At 42.6% G+C, this 21,606-nt stretch overlaps 1 protein-coding gene across 1 annotated transcript in view; it reads left to right on the top strand.

Annotated features, from left to right (window-relative positions):
• Nucleotides 1-21,606, top strand: part of gpr179 (G protein-coupled receptor 179) — a 38,975-nt gene that overhangs the window by 7,325 nt on the left and 10,044 nt on the right. Inside the window, exons 3-7 of the mRNA XM_050045024.1 lie at nucleotides 5,497-5,593; nucleotides 9,424-9,662; nucleotides 11,851-11,919; nucleotides 20,128-20,237; nucleotides 20,923-21,161. Of these exons, the coding sequence (XP_049900981.1) occupies nucleotides 5,497-5,593; nucleotides 9,424-9,662; nucleotides 11,851-11,919; nucleotides 20,128-20,237; nucleotides 20,923-21,161 (754 nt within the window). The remainder of the gene's footprint in view (nucleotides 1-5,496; nucleotides 5,594-9,423; nucleotides 9,663-11,850; nucleotides 11,920-20,127; nucleotides 20,238-20,922; nucleotides 21,162-21,606) is intronic.

Genomic DNA, 21,606 nt, shown 5'->3' with positions numbered 1-21,606 from the left:
AAACATTTACCATCTCGATGGGGTCTAATTGCCAAAGACTTTTTCACATTTTCTCATTCTCACTTGTGTAAGTAAATAAATACTCTCCTGATTGAGCTGTAAATAGTATCTTAACTCTAGATAAACAGTTTAAACTGTCTAACTCAATGGTTCTCAACCTTTTTCATGTCAAGGACCCCTAAATTGATACACGTTAGGTCACAGACACCCATTTGTTCAGACTTTCTTCGAGGACCTCCATCTGAAAAGATTTTGGTCGTTCACTATGATTAAGACAAGAACTCCATAACTGTCAACAGGTTTGGCTACTGAGATCGGTACTTTTAAGGGTAATGACCAAATTACATTGGTACCACCGAGCACTGATTCACCTTAAATCAATCTGTGCCAAATGTTGGTACGTAAGAGCGTATCTGGGTGTGAATGCTGGGTTCAGACAGGAGGCAGAAGCGCCATGACAGAGCTCTGTGGAGCCTCTGGGTTCAACTTAAGAGAGGAGCACCCTGAGGCCAGGAAGCTAACAACGGAGCTCTGCAGAGCCACCAGGTTCAACAGTACCCAACGCTAATTGACAGCTACAGTTGAGGTAACACCTATGATCAGAATAGTCACTCTTATGACTCTTACCCAGATTGGGTTTGCTCCTATAATGAATTAAATAGTAAAAATGATCTAGTCCCCATTTTTCTGTGGATCCCCTTGAACTACCTCAAGGACCACTGGGGTCCCTGGACCCCTGGTTGAGAACCAGTGGTCTAACTCATGTTTGTGACTGTTAGTTATGTCACACAAATACACTCTAAACTGTTTGCGACCTCTGAAAATGGTTTAAGCTCTTTCTCTCTATGCTCATTACTTCTTTTTTATCCTTTGCTCATGCTTTCACATATTCACACTTTCACTCTTCTGTGTGCTCCCCCGTCCACTCCACCTCCACCACCACCCATCTTTTAGCTTCCCTTTTCCCTGTCGGCTCTGTCTGTGCAGACCCAATCCTCTACCTCTCATCTCAGCCGTCTATTTAAAGATGGATGCGCTGGGTGGCGGGCTGCAGGATGATCTGATGGATTACGGCGATAATCCAGCCCGCTGACATACTTCCCCTTTATGCACCGCACTCACAGAGGTCTGAAACACAAGAGAAGAGCAGTCCTAAAAATCCCCAAATCCACATGGCACCCTTTGTCCCATCCTGTCCCACCTGGCTTAGAGGATTCAAACCCTTTGGCTGAGCAGAGACTGTACTGGGTCACCCACTGTCTTCTGTCCCGTTTGGTTCTGCTCTCATTGCTTAACATGTCTTGTCTCTTCTTGTCACATATCATCTCATCTCTCTTTGTCATCTTGGCCGCACTTGAGCAAATCCAGGCAAGTGACCATCGCCTGCTGACTATGGGCAGTGCTGGATGTGACACACAAATGGTTGTATTTGTCAGCTAACTTGCTATTTAATACCCCAAAATCAAGTGGCAAACTCGGGGGATGAAAATGAAGCCAACATGGCAGTGCCAATAACTGCAGTCCCTCTAATGGCCACTAGAGGCTGGCTCTAGAAGCCAGTCAATCCCCGTAGACCCAAATGTTAAAATGCCCAACCTTACAGCTGAAATAATCATGTTTACAGCCTGGTACAAAAACTTTTGGTAACTTTTACATTTTATTAAGGCTTAAAGTTATGCATAATTATGGGTGAAGACGCCATCTGCTGATAGCATCTTCTGCTTTTCAATCAGCTCCACCCCTCGCTCCTCCACAGCTCCACCCTCTCATCCAAATATGATCACTTCTGGCTCCAAAAACCAAGATGGCGATTGCTGTAACATCGAACTTTATGATAGCGCTGGTACATTTTCCATTATCTTACGTTCCATGCCTGTCTCCTGATTTGCACTACATGTGGATGGAAACCTGACCATAGGTAGTTAATAGGTAAATAATAGTAAATAAATGAATAAGCATTGAGCAGCAGAAAGTTGTTGTTTTTTTTACATAAAAATGTTGCAGCATTTAATTTCTAATTCCTTTGTTGGAGGTTTTCACGAGCCTGATGCTAAGTTAAAACATGTTTCATGAGTGTTTCCTGATCATGCATTTTGTTTTATGGGCTGAGTTACTGCCTCATACAAGTCTCCACTACATTGATTTACACAACAGGCAGCCGTGAAGCTTTGAAGCGCTTGAAGTGGCCGCCACGGTTTTAATTGAAACACGACAGATGACTGACTCCACTGATGCACTGCGACTGTCTGCTGAATTGAGATGTGACCATGAAGAGAATTAAGTTGACCGCTCTGTATAATCCATATCACATTAATGTTCAGCCCGTGCCATTAAGTCTTTGAGCATCTGATAAGGGGGCTGTGGGTTTGTATATACATATGTGAGGCCAGTGTGTGTGTGTGTGTGTGTGTGTGTGTGTGTGTGTGTGTGTGTGTGTGTGTGTGTGCGCGGCTCGGGAACAGGATTTCTCTAGAAAAGGATAATGCTCTCAGTAGAGGCATTATGTATCCATTTAGCTTTTAACTTAGATTAACACACAGAGCATCCAAGTGTGTGTGTGTGTGTGTGTGTGTGTGTGTGTGTGTGTGTGTGTGTGTGTGTGTGTGGGCCCGACAGGCTAAACTGAAGCTGGCATCAGAGGGAAATAGACTGAGAGAGAGTAATGTGACCCCCTTTTTTAACCTTTATTCATTCAGGTACTGTTAGCCTCTCAGCAGCAGCTGAAAAGCAGCACTGCTTCATGTTCTCACAATTCAATGTTATTTGTATTGCCTTGGCAACAACTACTCTTCCAGGGGACTTTACTCAAATGAAATTAATACATAGTGAACAATGTCTGCACTTTTGCTTCATACAGCGAACAATAAAGTTCTAATATTCACATCAAACCCAACAATAAAATCACATCAAAATACTGCAGACTTTTTACTTAACAGTGACACTCTGCTGATTTCACCCAGCTCTGTGTCATAATAATATCAGTAGTGTGTGTAAATGAACTGTGGTAAACTTCCCTCCATGTTACCAACACTCAGATCTCCCTGCTCAGCTCTCAGATCAAATCCCCTGGATGGCGTGTTTGCATCATACAGCAGATTTTTCGCTGTCTCTAGAGCTGCTGCTCAAACTACCGACTGTACTTTTGTAGTTTTGTGTGCCCGTCACCACGGACACAAAAAGTCTAGAAGCGGATCAAGAGAGAGGGTGCGCTCCGAATCGCATACTTTTTCTTTTTACTTTTAGTAGGTACTACAGCTGTCCTGAAAAACTATGTACTGTTGCATGCAGTATGCACACAATTGGGCAAACTACATCCTCATAACACTGAGCCCTGAACTTTGACCTTCTTGTTTTTATATCCGTTACCTTTGGCGATAAAATAAACGCTACATACCAAGTTCGCCAGAGACAGAGATCAACCCAAGAGCTCTGCTGTTGTTGATTTGCAATGTATGTAGTTTAACTTTAAAGTTATAACTGCACAGGTTGTAGATTCTAACATTATATTTGCGACAGTGAAATTACGCCTGCAGTTCTCTGTCACTGTTATTTTTATAGTTATATACTTTTGTTGTTTATAATATTTATGGTTATTTCATTCAGTTAAGCTATCAATATTCCTATTATTACTATTCAACTGGTCATCAGTTATTTGAATGTGCTGTCATCCTACACTGCGACTTCTGACAGCTGTCAATCAGCCGTCAAACTGTCATCTGGTTGCGGCTCAGTCAATGTGATGTATTGTCCGCTGTGCAGAGGATTGCTGGATTGCAATTTATGTGACTACATTGCCTGTTTCTCAACTAAAATGTCTTGATAAACTTATTTTCTGACACTGTTTGTCTGTAATATGAGAGTCTGTGAACTGTGAAGGGAGTGGGCGCCATACTGTTTCTTGTATTGTTAAAATGACGGCTGAAAAAATTGAGATCGAACGGTAAAACTAAGCACTGAATTACTATATTATTGGACTTTATTATATTGTCGGCTGCTTCTTTTATTTTGTTTGCTCCATGTAATAATGGTACAAAAACTCATCCTTCCTGTCTTGTTTCACTGCTCAGTTATAATTGATAGTTGTGTTGTCAAAATATGTTTATCAATTCTGAATATTTTAAACAGTTTCAAGTCTAATTATCTGCAGTACTGATACACTGGTACCAGCTGCTCTTTCCTTCTTTCTCTTATCATTAATGTTTACTACAGTCATTCTGCTGTTTTCTGCTGCTAACCAAGAAAAGAAAAGTCATCGTGGGCGTGTTACAGCCTTGTTGGATACACCGATCAGCCAAAACATTGACACTGATCGTGTTGTTACAGTGCAGTGTTCTGTTGGGAAACCTTGGGCTCTGACTTTCACGTGGATGCCACCTGATACGCTCCACCCCCCTAAACACCAGTGCAGACCAGGTAGCCCACTATTGGCAACGCCCCCCCCCAACAGGACAATGCACCGTGCCACACCACAAAAATGGCTCAAGAATGGTCTGAGGAACGAGACAAAGAGCTCAAGGTATCAACCTGGCCTCCAAATTGGATCCCGATCTGATCAAACATCTTTGGGACGTGCTGGTACCCCACCTCACAACCCACAGGACTCAAAAGATCTGGAAGTAACACCCTGATGCCAAAGGACACCCCCCAGAGGTCTTGTGTCCATGCCTTGACAGGTCAGAGCAAAGTCCGGTCCAAGGAGGACCCACCATGGATTGGGGGTACCTCTGGGGTAAACAGCACGTTCCTCAAATGCTCAATCAGATTGGGATCTGGGATATTTGAAGGTCAGGTCGATGCCTTGAGCTCTTTGTCCCATTCCCGGGGTCATTTCTGAGCAGTTTTTGTGGTGTGGCATGGTACATTGTCTTGTTGGGCGGGGGCACTGGCATCGATAAGTGTCGTTGCCATGAAGGGGGTTATTTTGTCTGCAGCAGCGTTTCGGCGGGTGGAGCACGTCCAGTAGCATCCCCATGAATGCCAGGACCAATGATTTCCCAGCTGAACACTGCAGTGTAACAAGATGATCAATGTTATTCACTTCACTGACCAGTGGTTTTAATGTTTAATGTTGGTGTATATCCCTTATGGTATCAAATATCAATATTTTTTCAGTGTATTGTATTGAAGTTAGAAATACAGCATCTTGACAACACTGTTCTGTTCTGTAACTGGGCAGCTTTACATGTGTAACTTTTATCAACATGAAACAGGGTGTTACTGTAGACAAACAAACCTTCCCTGGATAAACTAAAGTTACTATTGTCATGTTTGCATTATGAGGACAACAGAGTGAAATAAGCAAATAAAGGAAAGGAGATTGTAAGCAATATATTAAATTATCTTATAACAACCAAAACCAGTAAAAACTAATGAAAGACTACTAGCTCTATTTGTTGTTATTCTTATTATAACTCAAAGGAAAAGGACGGACAATCAAAAACACCTCAGACAAAAACAAAAAGAGAATAATCAGTATCATCTTTGTGCTTCTTGCAGTGCGTACCAACTCCAGGCCAGGGCTTTCGACTGGGTCAGTACTGCTGCCGCTGTAAAGAGGGTTACTACAACCCTGAGATAGCCCCTCGGGACTCAGGTGAGTTGATAACTGACCTCTGCTGCCCACAGCGGGTCAAATAACTGAGAGATGATTCCTGTACACTGTTCACTGTCCATTTAAACTCAACCAAGAGTCAGAGATTATGATGACAAATGTAATTTTAGTTTTTTTTTCCATTAAGAAGTTAGTATTCTCTGATTTTAAGTTCTGTACATCCTTAACTAAACACAGGCTATGATTTCTGTCTATATTCCTATAATGCAGAGGTGAGATGATGTAAATTAACCTGATTTAACCAGAGCAGTTTAACTTACCTCCCAGAGCAGCTCAGATTTGCAGATTTAACAATGGAGACAGGATACTTCAGTTTTAGCTCATTAATTGCTTTTAACAGCCCAAATATTTACTGTATGGTTGAGTCTCAAACCCCCACCATCCCATAGATAAACCCACTGCACACTACCTGCTCAGCACCAAACAGCAGACATACTGTGAGAGACTATGGCCCTGTTTACATCTGGTATTAAAGGAACAGTTTGTACGATTTTAGGGGGATTTAGTGGCGTCTAGCGGTGAGGACTGCAGATTGCAACCAGCTGAAACTTCCCCTGGTTGTTTTTTACTAGGAGCCGAATTATCCGCAAAGGTCTCCTCATTTCCAAAACAAACGGACCAGTCTCACTTATAAATAAAGTGTATGCACAAAATGAGGCCTGAAAGAGGTGTACACCACTTCCCACACAACAGTTGTGATCTATAAAGACAGACTTGATTGGAGAAGCTTTGGCCAATGCTTATGAACATTCTGGAGACAGGAAAAAAGCGACGCAGATGGTGAGGTGGAAGCCTGATTGTGTGAACTGTCAAATATTTTTGGTGTACGCCATTTTTAGCTTTTGTCTGTATGTACAAATTTAGTATGGATTCTACGCATTGTTTTATAAGTGAGACCCCAGGTGATTAATACCAGTACAAACACTGAGTAAATCAGTTTAACGTTGCAATTCAGTGTTTCTCCAATGTTGTCTGGCATGTCAAAGATGGGCAGCTTGCCTAGCACCTGCTCGTGTGTGCTCATCGTTTTTTAACTTAAGATCCAGTAATCTGCAGAGTCATCTGTAGATGACTGGATTGGAATTTAGTGAGGTAACTTCAGGGTTAACTCTGGGCTTTCAGTACTACGAAGCTGTTTCTCTTTTTACCGGGATAAAAAAAAACTGTGGTAACTGATGCTGAACAACTAACTTGCTCCGGAGCAGGTTAACTGCAGGGTATCAGATCACAGCCTGTCAGTGACCCGACGTCTGACCAATTAGATCACTGAAGAAAAAAGTACCTGTTAGCAAAAGTTCGGAGTCTCAGGTAAAAAAGAGGAGCTTATACTGTATACTGTTGTAGGTCAGTAGATCCATTTCATTGCTCCAGGACTCTTTTTCCACTGGTTTTAAAACAGAGCTTCTGACAAACACAGAGATCATTTGCAACACTAAACAAATGATTTTAGCAGGATTTGAAATTATGCAAGTTTGCCTTAGTCCGCAGTGACTGCTGACAGTGCTGCTGCTTTTACACTCTGATTCATCACTGCAGCTCAGAATAACATGAGACACCTGTGTGATGAGAACAAGGATAAAACAGATATTATTTTATTGGTAAAATAATCCACAAACATTTTGGTCAGACAGACCTCGTACTCGTACTCGTCATCCTCCGCTTATCCGGGTCCGGGTCGCAGGGGCAGCAGCCTGAGCAAAGAAGCCCAGACAGTCCTCTCCCCAGCCACTTCCGTCAGCTCTTACGAGGGAACCCTGAGGCATTCCCAGGCCAGCCAGGTGATGTAATTCCTCCAGTGTGTCCTGGGGCAGCCCCGAGGTCTCCTCCCGGTTTGACATGCCCGAAACACCTCCCAAGTGAGGCGTCCGGGAGGCATCCTTACCAGATGCCCGAACCACCTCAACTGGCTCCTCTCGATGTGGAGGAGCAGCGGCTCTACTCCGAGTCCCTCCCGGATGTCCGAGCTCCTCACCCTATCTCTAAGACTGAGCCCAGCCACCCTGCGGAGGAAACTCATTTCGGCCGCTTGTACTCGCGATCTCGTTCTTTCGGTCACTACCCAGAGCTCGTGACCATAGGTGAGGGTTGGAACGTAGATCGACCGGTAAATCGAGAGCTTCGCTTTCTGGCTAAACTCCCTCTTCACCACAACGGACCGGTTAAGTGCCTGCATCACTGCTGATGCTGCCCAAATCCGCCTGTCAATCTCCCGCTTCATCCTACCCTCACTCGTGAACAAGATCCTGAGATACTTAAACTCCTCCACCTGAGGCAGGACCTCCCCCCCAACCTGGAGAGGGCAATCCACCCTTTTCCGGCTGAGGACCATGGCCTCAGACTTGGAGGTGCTGATTCTCATCCCAGCCGCTTCACACTCGGCTGCGAACTGTCCCAGCAAGAGCCGGAGGTCACTGTTCGATGGGGCTAGGAGAACCACGCCATCCGCAAAAAGCAGAGATGAGATCCTCCTGTCACCGAACCTGACACCCTCCACCACTCGGCTGCGCCTAGAAATTCTCATCAGTCTTTAACTACTTTTCCACTCTTTCGTTCAGCAGCAGAAACAGTCTGGTGTTACTTTAACATGTTTTATGTGACATTCAGAGGAGTTTTGTCAACTGCGTGTAATGAAAGTCTCGGCCAGCTGTGAATTTTTGAATAGTATTTTCAATATTTCTACATTTCCAAGAGAATCATTTTACATCCCACGCCACACATATTTTATTGTCTCATAATCGCAGACACTTATGGAACCATTTCATCTCATGATATGAAGCAGCCTTCATTCATGACTCTGATGATGACGCTTGCAATTAACACCCTGGCCTCTTTCACATGAACACGCTCGTGGCTGGATAGGAAAACCCAGAGTTTACTGAACTGGTTGATAACCAGCTTTGTAGTACCTGTTATCCAGACAGCCAATGTTAGGGTTAGTCAAGCCAGATAACTAGAGGATATCCTGAGTAAGCGGAAAAGGCTTCGTAGTACAGGTCTCATGTATTTTAACGAGTGAAAACACTGAAGGCAGTTTAAAGCTAGAAAAAAAAAGTTTTTTGCAATGCTGCTCATTGCAGATGGGCTTCTAACTATGGTGGCCGATGCAACAACGCAAATGTCCCTATCTAGAGACAGTGTTTGGTTTGTTCACTTTGGGCTACTGCAGAAACATGCCGGTGCAAGATGGCGACCTCCATAAAGGAGGACTTGCTCCTTATGTAGATATAAACGTCTCATTCTAAGGTAACAAAAACACAACCATTCTTATTTTTAGGTGATTATACACTAAAGATAACAAACTTACTATATTATATTCCACTTCTGCCAGTATATCCCCCTAAATCCCACACACTGGACCTTTAATACCAGAACATTTCTACAGACTAGAGCTGTTCGAAGCTTTATTTGTACCTTATCCCCAGATGCTCTTTGTCTCTGCTGACAACTGTTGGCCTGTGGAAAGTTGGAGGCAAACCTGCTTCCTCTGTGGCATGCAGGAAGTTCCCACTCTCCCTACTTCGAGTTCATCCTCCACTTCAAGCACCAAGAGTTGCTAGTGCAGTGAAAAGGACAGGATAGGACAGTTTTCACGTTCAGAGGAATCAGGATAGAAATCAAACCCTGGTTCTTTGTGGTGGTGGTGGGCGAGAAATTTAACCTTGGCTACTTGTGATTCTTTTATACTAAAACAGAGAAATAAAACCTTTAGAGGCATTAAACGATGACTGGTTCCAGATTATACTGCTGTCTGTGCTGTGTGAGGTTTTGGTGCAAGTCACATGTATCTGAGGTCTTCACATGGGTTTGTGTAGGTGTCGATGCAGATGGCGGCCCTGTGAACGCGAGTGATGACGGCGGCGGCGGTGTGTGCTACCCGAACATGCCCATCTGTCTCCCGTGCTGGCCGGGCTGTAAGAGCTGCCAGGACAGTACCCCCTGCTGGGTGCAAGAGGCCTGGCTTCTCAGGGGCGCCGTGCTGGCCGTCCAGGGCGTCTTCATGCTCCTCATCTTCGTCAGCATGCTGGTGGCCTACAGGCATCGTAGAAACCGGGTGAGTCAGGGTCTTTTTGGCTCGGCGGGGGGACACCATACGGATGGGGTTGGATGAAGGAGAGCTGTTCCAGGCACTGAGCCAGGATACATTATGTCAAAACATTTAGCTGTTTGTTTACTTTTTAAGTCTTATGTAATTGCTAATGTAGACTGTGATTATCCTAAACCTGCCTTTCAGTCTTCATGTCAATAATACGTAGATGAACGTTGTTTGACTTCCCCTGAAGATCCCTGCCCGTCCACCAGCAGAGGTCTGGGTGCTGGCAGCAGCACGGGGGTGAAGTCAAACACGGTTCATCTGCACACACTGTGATGCCACACAGCTGGTTCAATATCAGCAAAGTTTCCCTTTATATTCATTGTGTTGTGTGGCGATCAGCAGTGATGTGGTGGTTCACTTTTACACTGTGATCTGTAGCCTATAGTTCGGCTTTAGCTTCTAACTATCTTTGTCTTTTTAACCTGTTGTTGCTGCTGAGTCAGTTTGACATCCTGGATATATCCTTCAAACACAGACTGCAGACCCCTCTGTCTGCTTCTCTCTGGAATCACTGCTTCACTTTTCCAAAAATATGATCATATTTCTTCAGGGAGTACAGTTAGTGACAGTGTGGGCTCCATGCTTACTCTGACAGCTTTTTGGACCATCACAAAGGGGCGGGGCTTAGCAAAAGGTCAGTTGAGACAAAAATTAGCTGCTAGCCACTCCATAGTCCCTCCACCTTGCTCACCGCCACTGTGGACAGCTTTACCGGGAGATGGATAGTTGGAGGCTTAAACAGCTCAATTTCAGGCAGCACAACCCCCCCAGCACTGGTTGTCACAGCAGGCTGGTGGCCAGGGACAGCGCCGCATCTAATCTGTGTAACTGCAGCAACAGAAAGTTTGCTGATCCGGTGGGGAGTCGGGGCTGTTCAAGTTAGGGTTCGCACCGGCTGGATTCGTGTTGCTTTGGCCACTGACTGGGGGTCAGTCTCTGGAGCTGCTGCATGCTCTCTACCTGGCAACGTGGTCTGTAGCTGCGGGGAGTTGGACGGAGGAGACACTGGGATTCGAGGCTCTCACTAATGTCAGCTACATAAACGTAAACTTGAAACCACAGCTGTGAGCTTTTGGCTCCAGTTAGCAGAGGGCTAAACTTTGAGCAACATTTTCTCTTCATCTCTGAAACACTTTGCCCATATAGACGTGTGTTTTTATTTCGTTTATTCTCAGACTCTCTTTTTGATCAGTCCGTCTTCCTTTTTTTGGTTGCCTTGCCGTGTAGGCAGTTGTCAGTGCTAGAACAGTAACGTTCTCTGCAGGATTCCTCTTCACTGAATCAGGCTTTCGCCAAAAGGGACGTACACAGACATCTGCATCATAGATTTTAATAATAACTAGATACCAGAGGCCAAGACAGCTCCTATTCTTTTCTATGGAGTTGCTCGCCTGGCACATATGCCGAAAAAGTTTTCTAGCTTCTGGGTTAACTTCCGTGATATGCCGCCCACTGAATATGTGCAGTGGTGTTTCTCCCACTGGCCTCTCCCACGAGTTCCCATTTTACAAATATAAAATTGCTATGGCTCAAAATTTCAGAATCAAAAGCATCATAATTGACCTTGTTTTCAGTTTGAGGTGTCCTCTCAATAGTTTTACAGACGTGTCTTTTATAATGGTGGTCTATGGGGAAAATGCTTTTTGCTGCAATACCGCAAGTGGCCACTGGAAAAAAATTGCTTCAAGGCTGAACGGCTTTCCTGGCAGCCTGATCTGCATTTTTAGACGAGCCAATAGGAACGCGCTCTCTCTGAAATTATCTGTGATTGGCCAAAGTGTCCTGTCACAGCTTGGATTTCTAAAGCCTGAATTTTTTTGGCTTTGAGACAGACTCACTGTGTTCTTCTCCCTGATGGTTGGCCATTGTTCTATTTGTTCTTGGGTTGTTTTAACTATGTACTATTTGGACATTCTGCGTGATGAGTACTTTGGTACCCCATACTTTTGTACTTTTATTTAGTAAAGTTTTGAATGCAGGACTTTTTTTGTAAGTACTTCAACACTGCTGCTCTTATTAAAGTAAGAGATCTGAGCAGTTCTTCTGATTTTTAGTATATTATAAGGTGAAAACACACTGGTTGGGTGCGTTATCCTCTCGACCAGCTCCTTGTAACTTTCTGTTTTTTGTTTTTCTGGTCCCTCAGAGGATCCGGGCGTCCGGTCTCCTGCTGCTGGAGACGATCCTGTTCGGCTCTCTGCTCCTCTACTTCCCGGTGAGTGTCTGACCGAGCTGAGAGTGTCACAGATTAGAGCTCTTTACAGATCACTGCGCAGCACAGCACCACAGATTATATCATAATGGACCATTTGTGGGAGGGTGAATGGGTTGAGGGCGTGTGTGTGTGTGTGTGTGTGTGTGTGTGTGTGTGCGTGTGTGTGTGTGTAAGAGGAAACGGGGTGGGTGGGAAGGTAGTCGGCAGTTTTCATAACGATTATCAATCAATCTTTAGATTAATTTTACCAATTAAAGAGCCGTTAACGTTAGTCAGCCGTGACTCTTTATCCATCTGTCAGAAAGTGTCAGTCGATGTGAGCCGTTCCTGCTGAGCTGGCACTCTGCTGCAGGTTATTGATCATTGATTCATTTTCATGTGTGATGTGTGAACATGTTAATGGGATGTTCTTATGGCGGGCAGCTCTGCTCGTCTTCACTAAACACTGGGGGATGATTACAAAAGAACGTAAAAATGACCATCGCATGCAAGAACTAAAAATATCTTTATTTTAATTAAGTGACATCTACATATAAATTAATGTACGTTTATTTAAACACAGGAGTGATTCAGGTCCCTGTGCACAGGAAATTACTTTTCTAGTTCATTTAGAATAAATTAAAGACGGCCATGACTGAAAGGGTGACTTAATTAAGGAGATGAAATTCCCTATCACTGTTTAAAATACTGGATACAGTGATGGGTGTAATAAGGAACACTTGGCTTTTTTTTCTGTTTTCTTCTGTTGTGTTCTGGTAACTTAAAGGGATAGTTTGGACGTTTTAAAGTAGGGTTGTCAGGGGTACTCATCAATAGTCAGTGTATTGCCTGCAGTAGATGGTGGTCGGCACGCCCTTAGTACAGAAAAGCAGGCAGGAGTTCAACACAAAAGCTATGCAATATACATCAGTGGACGGATGCAGCAGCAAAAATGTATTTTAGCCACTTTAAAAAAAAAATCTCTTTTAATTTAAGATTGCACTATATTTAGAATATTTTCACTGCTGTACCTTGCTATCAGACAGCAGTTTCTGACTGGCAACTGAAGCCATTATATCACTCTCTTCAAAGCCAGACTCCATTGAGAAAAACAGTGATTTAAGATTGCTGAACACAGGAGCTGCTGGTCTACTGCTGCCTCGATCAGTTAGTTTGTTTGTGTTATTGTGTGACTTTGGCATTTAAAAGGGTTGGTTAAGATTCGCCATAGTCACACAGAAACACAAACTAACTAACTGATTGAAGCAGAGGCAGACCAGCAGCTCCTGTGCTCTGTGAGCCAAAATTACTGTATTTGTCAGTGGAGTATGGTGACTTTGACGAGAGCATAGATGGGGAGTCAAAATACTCTCAATATAGCATCCACTTCAATTGACTGTTTTTAGATGGCTAAAATATGTTTCGCTGCTGCCTCGGTCCACAGCAGTACATTGCTTGGTTTCCATGTTTGCACTCCTGCTGCTTCTCCAAACTGGGAGTGTGCTGACCATCATCTAGTGTTTGTAGTACACTTAGTTTGTCACATGCACACACATGAAAATAATGACATGCCTTTTATTTTAATTGCATTATTGCCATATATGGATTATTGAATGGGTCTACGAGGCACAGGTCCTGGGGCCCAAAATGTCAGGGCCCCCCTGGCCTTTATGGGTAAAATGTCACTTACATTAACATGTACCAATCAGCAAGAGACTTAAAATGACCACAATGAGCTGCAAAGGAACTGCAAAGAGACACAAAATGACCTCAAAGAGACGTAAACCAACAGAACAAGAGGCAAAACCACCACAAAGTCAGTCAGTACGTTTACACGCACAGTTAAGTGGAGCTACCATTATAGTTCCACTGTGCCATTTAATTGGACTACTGTCCTTGTCCCAGTATATAAGCACAGGAGGGGAATCGATTCATTGACCGAAGTATGTTCAATTCCACTACAGTAGGTGGAGCCCCATTTCAGCTTGTTAGTATTGGACCTTTTGCTGGTTGACCTTTTATGTCACAGACCAAACAATCGCCACTCCATGTTTTCCTCCCATCCATGTTTTTTAAAATATTTAACTCTTCCAGCTGACACAACATGAACTGTGTCTCCTCGCCCACCCAAAACGTCACGGCTCTGGATGTAGATTTCTCCATGTTGTTACCGTCTTCTTCTTCTGTTACACATTTAATGCTTTTGGGGAGTTTTTCCTTATCCGCTGCGAGGGTCCTAAGGACAGAGGGATGTTGTATGCTGTAAAGCCCTGTGAGGCAAGTTATGCCTCTCTTTTTTTGGGACTATGGGAAAAAGAAGTCGTTCACACCAGATATAATGACAAGATAAAATGGTGGGGGAGGTATATTGATGACATTTTGTTGTTTTGGACAGGTTCTGAGGAGGAACTCTTATTGTTTTATGATTTTTTGAACACTAACAATAGAAACATAAAACTGTACATTGAATAATAATAATACTCTGAATTTGAAAATCAGGCAAAAATTATGTCAAACAGATTTGCAAATAGAGTCTACAAGGCTAAGATTGATCAGAGAGACATTGATTTCAGTCCTTTTTTGTAACTTTTTTTCTATCATTACAGACACAGTGTTTTTTCTTTTTCTTTTTTTCTGTATTTAATTGTTTAACAATTGGTGGAGCCATCTATTGGTCATGATCTGTTATTTATCATGTTTCTATTGTCCTCCTACCTACCCAGGTGATTCCAATCATCCTATGTAAGGAGCTCCTCTACCTACTCAGGTGTTCCTAATCATCCTATGTAAGGAGCTCCTCCTACCTACTCAGGTGTTCCTAATCATCCTATGTAAGGAGCATTAGTGTGCTGAGGGTTACACCCTGAAGAAGGCTTTTGTGTCGAAACGCGTGGGCTGTAACCCACTTTCATCATGTTTTAACCTTTTCTAAATGAAACAGCCATTTTTTAAATAAAGGCTTTCTATACATTTAAAGAAGACTGCCTTGGATTTCCCTTTTTTTGTGATTTGTGATATTGGGCTTAAATAAAACTGATTGACTGAAATTGATTCATTGACTTCCAGGTCAAAGCCCGGGGGCGGACACTGTGGAGCATGTGCAGAGCGTCTAGACCAGTTTGGGTCTGATTGACTGTATACATGCAGGAAGAATTCAACTCCCAGTCTCATTATCTGGGTGTTTTTAGCCAGACTAACACAATAAATTGATTTTCTCTAATGTCATGTAAACATACTGTTTTCTTCAGATATAATATTCTGGATAACAAGTTGGGTCAGGTTCCCTCTGTGTGAGTTGGTGTAAAAGGGGAAGATACTGTACAAATGGAGATATAATATGGATACCATGTGGCAATGTGAAAAGACCTCTTTGAACACATTAAGCATCAATTTAAAAAAATAATAAACTTATGGAGTTAAGAGGTTTTTTTTGCATGAGCAGTGATGACTGAACAGATTACAGACTGTAGATTAGAACAAATAGAAATCCATGGGTATAATGTTGGTGACAAGAGGATTTCTGAAGGGGCAGTTTGAGGCCTGGATTTGATATTTCCACTCGCTGCCATCTTGGCAGGTACAGGAGACAATCCTAATTCATTTCCCAGAATCAGGATTTTTGGGGGGGATTACGATAAGCATTGGGTTTACTTGAGGTTAAGGTTGAGTGTGATAGGCCGAGAGATCTGTCAGTCAGATACAAGTACTCTGTAACACAGTGGTTCCCAACTGCTGGGTCACAGTCCAAAAGTGGGTCGCAGATCCATTCTGAATGGACCGCAAGTGACTTATAAACATGTCTATTTTGTAAAAATAATTCTTTTTTTTAGGGACAGTGAATTTCCAGCACAGAGCTGCATTTTCTAAGTCCAGTTTCCTGCCAAACCCAAGCATGACACTGAATGTATTAAACTGTGTGGACCATGAACTACAGTAATGACTAAAGAGACAACTGGACCTCGTAGCTGGACCAGTTGGGAACCATTGCTGTAACATGTTGCCAGTTTATTGGGTACATTTAGCTTAACTGTTTTTAGAGACAACGTTGATTGAAATTTATTGTCAGTTTGGAGGTTTTGCAGTTGGTGTTGTTGTTGACATGTGTTATACTGAGATGTGGTGCTATTTATTTTACTTCACAATAGCTGCTCCAGTTTTCTAACCGTTCTTAAGACTTAAAGGTCCAGCATGTGGATTTTGTGGCATCTAGCAATGAGGTTGCAGAACTGAAACTTCTCCTGTGCACCAAGCGTGCAGGGGAGCTATGGTGGCCGTCGTAAAATGGCCCTATCTAGAACCACTGTGGTTTGTCCATTTTGAGCTACAGTTGAAACAACACAAACAAAGCAAACTCTGTGGAAGATGAGCCGCTCTGTTTGTGGATATTATTATTGATATAACAGCTCATTCTAAGCTAATGAAAACACAATGATACTTAGTTTTAGGTGATTATACCCTAATGAAACATTGTTATGAATATTATGTACCATCTCTGCCAATAGATGCCCCTAATTCCTACACATTGGAAGTTTTAAAACTCATACCTCTGTCAATTACAAGACAGTAAAGCAAGCAGCAAACATTAACAATATTCTTCCTCTGGTCCAGTAATTCCCACAGGGTCCAGATTTCTCATTTGTCATTGTTATTTGTTCAAGGTCAATTTACTTGCATTTGCCCATGTCGTCGTGCTAGTTTGCTGTCTCTGTCATGTAGCTGCCCGTTAGTCACTCACTCTACAGCAGGGAACGGCATTTCAAAGTAAAAGCTCTGTGCTGGAAATTCACTGTACTTCAAAATAAAGTGTGTTTTTTACAAACTTGACACGTTTGTGAGTCACTTGCGGTCCATTCAGAATGGACCCGGGACCCACCAGTTGGGAACCACTGCTTTAGTCTATACTTGTGATATATTGGCAGTTTTTAATCTAATGATTTAAATGTTTTATTCATTCAGAAACAGAAAAGAGAAGTATAAAATTGAAAGATAAAATGTAGACGTCACAACTATACAATGAAATTTGAATATGCTTGAGTAAATTAAGGGCAGTGCAAAGGATTCGTTGAGGACAATGAGCGAGAAAAGGCTGAAGCTGTTCAAAATAGTAACACTGTAAGATGACGATAAATACAGGATACAGAGCAATATGATTTAAACAGTAAAGCTATGTATACTGTACAGTACAGTGATGTAAGACAGGGCAGGAAGTGCAGAAAAATCACCAACATCTCTTTTGGTATTTTGAGTTCTGTTTGGAGAAATTCAAAGGTGAATTGCAGCCCACATGTCTGACTGTAGTTCTGAAAGTTGGTCAGAAAGGTCAGAGTTCACTCTCATCTCAGCAAGGGGTCACTGACAGGAGAGGGCGTCCATTTCATCTACAAACAGATCACCTGTTGGAGGGCTTGTTTGTTGTGCACGTGGAGAACGGTCGTAGTGCTCGTCCTGCTCTGTAAGAGGTTTCTGAAAGCTTAATGATTGTATTGATTAAAGTAATCAGAGTGTGAAGCTGGGTTAGGAGTGCAGTACTTACGGCAAGTAGGCTACAAATCCCTACTTGTACTTTAGTCTCTTTAGGTCTTCTACTACTGCTCCTACTACTGCTACACTTACTGCTACTATCATTAGTGGTACAAGTACTAATATGTAAGTACATTTACTCAAGTACTGTCCTTACAAATCCAACCCAGTCACTAGATTAAATGTTGGCATTGTTCATTTCTGCAAACAACAGATATGTTACATTTGTAGGTTTTACATGAAGCAGATATGTTGAAACTTTACGTTTCAATTTTGGCTTAAAATACTCGGTTCGGTTGCTACAAACGCCGCCAGTCGTGCCATTAAAAACTGCCCACTTTTTTCACTACAAACAAACATGGCTGAAAATTTCCCAACTGTCGTTAATTGATACCTATTTTTGTAGCTACAGTCACCGCTGTAAATGTCCCTAGCTGTTGTTAAAAAATGTCCACATTTGTCGCCACAACCAAACACAGCTGGAAATATCCCAGCGTGTTGTTAAAAAGTACCCAATGTTTTTGCTACAAACAAACATCTGCTTTTGTTGCTGCAATAATGGCTGGAAATGTTCCAGAATCTCATTAAGAAATACCTGCTTTTGCTGCGACAATCACTACTGGAAATGTCCAGAACTCTTGTTTAGAAATACCCACTTTTGTTCTTCCAACAAAACTGGAAATTTCCCAACATGTCGTTAAATTATACCTGTTTTTGTTGCTACAAACACAACTGGAAATGTCTCCACCTCTCGTTAAAAAAATACCTGCTTTTGTTGCTAGAAACACGGATGGAAATGTCCAGACGTGCCTTTCAATTATACCTATTTTTGTTGGTACAATCACCACTGGAAATGTCCAGAATGCTTGTTTAGAAATACCTGCTTTTGTTGCTACAAACAAGGCTGGACATGTCATGACATGTTGTTAAAAAAATACCTGCTTTTGTTGCTACAAATGGAAATGTCCTGAACGCTTATTAAAAATAGTTGTTTTTATTGCTACTAACACGGCTGGAAATGTCCAGATGTGTCGTTAAATTAAACCTACCTTTGTCGCTACAGTCACTGCTGGAAAAATCCAGAACTCTTGTTTAGAAATACCTGTTTTTGTTGCTGCAAACAACTCTGGACATGTCCCGACGTGTTGTTAAAAAATACACACTTTTTCTCACCACAAACATGGCTGAAAATGTCCAGACATGCCGTTCAATTATACCTATTTTTGTTGGTACAGTCACCACTGGAAATGTCCAGAATGCTTGTTTAGAAATGCCTGCTTTTGTTGCTACAAACACAGCTGGAAATGTCCTGAACGCTTGTTAAAAATAGTTGTTTTTATTGCTACTAACACAGCTGGAAATGTTCAGATGTGTCGTTAAATTAAACTCACTTCTGGAAAAATCCAGAACTCTTGTTTAGAAATACCTGTTTTTGTTGCTGCGAACACATCTGGACACGTCTCGACGTGTTCTTAAAAAATACACACTTTTGTCACTACAAACATGGCTGAAAATGTCCAAATGTGTTGTTAAAGATGACCCACTTTTGTTGTTACAAACACATCTGGAAATGTGCCAAACTCTCATTAAAAAATACCTGCTTTTGTCACTAGTAACACGGCTGGACAGACGGCCCGACGTTTTGTTAAAAGATGCCTAATTTTGTTGATACAAACATGGCTGGAAATGTCCTGACCTGTCAGGGGAACATGAATGTGTGAACCAAATTTTGTGACATTGCATCCAACAGCTGTGGAGACATTTAACTTAAACCACGAGCATCATCATAGCGCTAGAAGAAAAATCAGGGGATTACTGAAGTTATTAGGATCATAGAAACGTCACGAGGTTATCACAGAGAACCCGTACTCACTGAGGTCACTGGGGTTTCTTTTTTGGCTCCACCCAGTCATCGTAGCTTTAGATCGACCAATCAGATTACCTCCCCGTCTATAACCGAGACCCCAATCTGCCCGTGAGTGCAGGCCATTTCTGCTGATTAAAACCGCCTTCGTCTGGATGTTTACTGTCCGTCGTCTCTGATTCTATATGTATTCACTCTGAGTGGTTTTATCCTTTATGAGTGGTTCCAACACAATGATACAAATTTGCATTCACATTTTAGGCTTTAGGCTGATGCTCTTATCCAGAGTGACGGAGACTGACTGTCACAGCAGAATGAGCTTTAATTCCTGGATTACAGTCATCCACTCTACTGTTATGTACTGAACTGAAAACCTGCTGCTGAGTGTGACCGACTGAACGTATTCACAATGTAAAAAAACACATTGTACTTTTTAAAAAGGAAGTTTTAGTCTGTTAATGCTGATGAGACGTGTTATTTAGTGTCTGTATGGGAGTGACATTTATAGTAACAGCAGCAGAAGCACCAATAATGATAGTAAAAGTTAAGTAATATGATGGCCTCTGATTGGTTCCTGATACGATATAGGTGGGGCCATGCCTTTGTTGTATGTTTTTAAAGCCCTGACAAAGATCTGCAGTGGTCGAAACATGTTAGCTATTTTAATGATTTAGCCACTACAACAAAGGCTTTTTAACATTTCCTTCCTCGTTTTCTATATTTCTAGAGTGCCTGATTGCATTCCTGTGTATCCCATAGTAACAGTAGTACTTGTAGCAGCATTAGAACTAGTATGGTAGTATTTGACTTAGAGTGAGTGTCTCCCTCTGTCTGTGTCTCTGCAGGTGTTCATCATGTACTTCAAGCCGAGTACATTCAGGTGTATTCTGCTCCGCTGGGTCCGAATGCTCGGCTTCTCCATCGTCTACGGGACTGTCACACTGAAAATGTACAGGTGGGTTTGTAATTTCTTTTATTTTACAGTAACATCCTGTTAGACTTCAACACTGCGATTATTCTACTGACGTTTAGTTGGTAAAAACATTCACCTATTAGAAATACTCAGATCACAGTCTGCACTTAAAGAATAGATATTAAAGTGCTGCATAAACCTAGCAGGTTTGTTAGATCTTTAGGAGGCCGTCAGCTGGTAGAACTTGGAGTTGAGGTATAGATCTCAAAGATGTAAAAACACTATCATACCTCACCAGAAACATGTTTGTTATTTTTACTTCTGGAAAAGGAAAATTAAATGTGCCATGATCCTGTAATTGTCAGCCACAGTTAAATTGTCTCACTTCAAAAATTGTCTCACTTCAAAAGTCCAAAAAGTCCTCCTTCAAAAAGGAGAAGTGGTGCGTGCAAATGTATTCACCCCTTTGCTATGAAGCCCCTTAATAAGATCTGATGTTACCATTGACCTTCAGAAGTCACATAATTAGTTCAATAAAATCCAACTGTGTGCAACCCAAGTGTCACTTGATCTCAGTATATATACACCTGCTCTGAAAGGCCCAAAATCCCCAATAAAAATCGATTTAAATCACAGATTGTAATAGGACAAACCCCAAGGCACTGTATCTACATTTCCCACATTTTGTCTTCAGCAGTGAAACATTAATTGATTCTTGCCTCTACAGGGTCCTGAAGGTGTTCCTCTCGCGCACGGCCCAGAGGGTGCCCTACATGTCCAGCCTCCACTTGCTGAGGATCCTGGGAGTGATGCTGATGACGGTCAGCTGGTTCCTGTGTGCGTGGACGGTCGGCGTCCTGCAGAACCGCGACAGGAACATCCCGGTGTTCATCACAACCAACACGTCGGACGGTCAGGGGTTCAACCTGTGTTACCTGGACCGCTGGGACTACATGATGGCTGTGGGTGAGTGGCAGCAGAGGTGAAGACGAGCCTGGACACCTGAGATTACTTTTACAGTGATCTTTTAAGTGATATACTGAAAACTTAAAATGGTTTAAACATTTTGTAAAAACAACAATCAACTGACTTTGCTCATACTTTGACCTCAAATAATGGTCAAGAAGATTTTATTCATTTTCCATAACCGCTTATCCTGTTGGGGGTTGCGGGGGGGGTGGAGCCTATCCCACCTGACATTGGGCGAGAGGCAGGGTTTACTGACACATAGAGACAGACAACCATTCACACTCACATTCACACCTACGGACAATTTAGAGTCACCAATTAACCTGCATGTGTTTTGACTGTGGGAGGAAGCTGGAGCACCTGGAGGAAACCCACGCTGACACGGGGAGAACATGCAAACTCCACACAGAAGGGCTCCTCCACCCTGGGTTCAAACCAGGAA

Source organism: Epinephelus moara, chromosome 5, assembly GCF_006386435.1.
Source record: "Epinephelus moara isolate mb chromosome 5, YSFRI_EMoa_1.0, whole genome shotgun sequence".
NCBI lineage: Eukaryota > Metazoa > Chordata > Actinopteri > Perciformes > Serranidae > Epinephelus > Epinephelus moara.
This window is presented reverse-complemented; position numbering and strand designations above follow the sequence as displayed.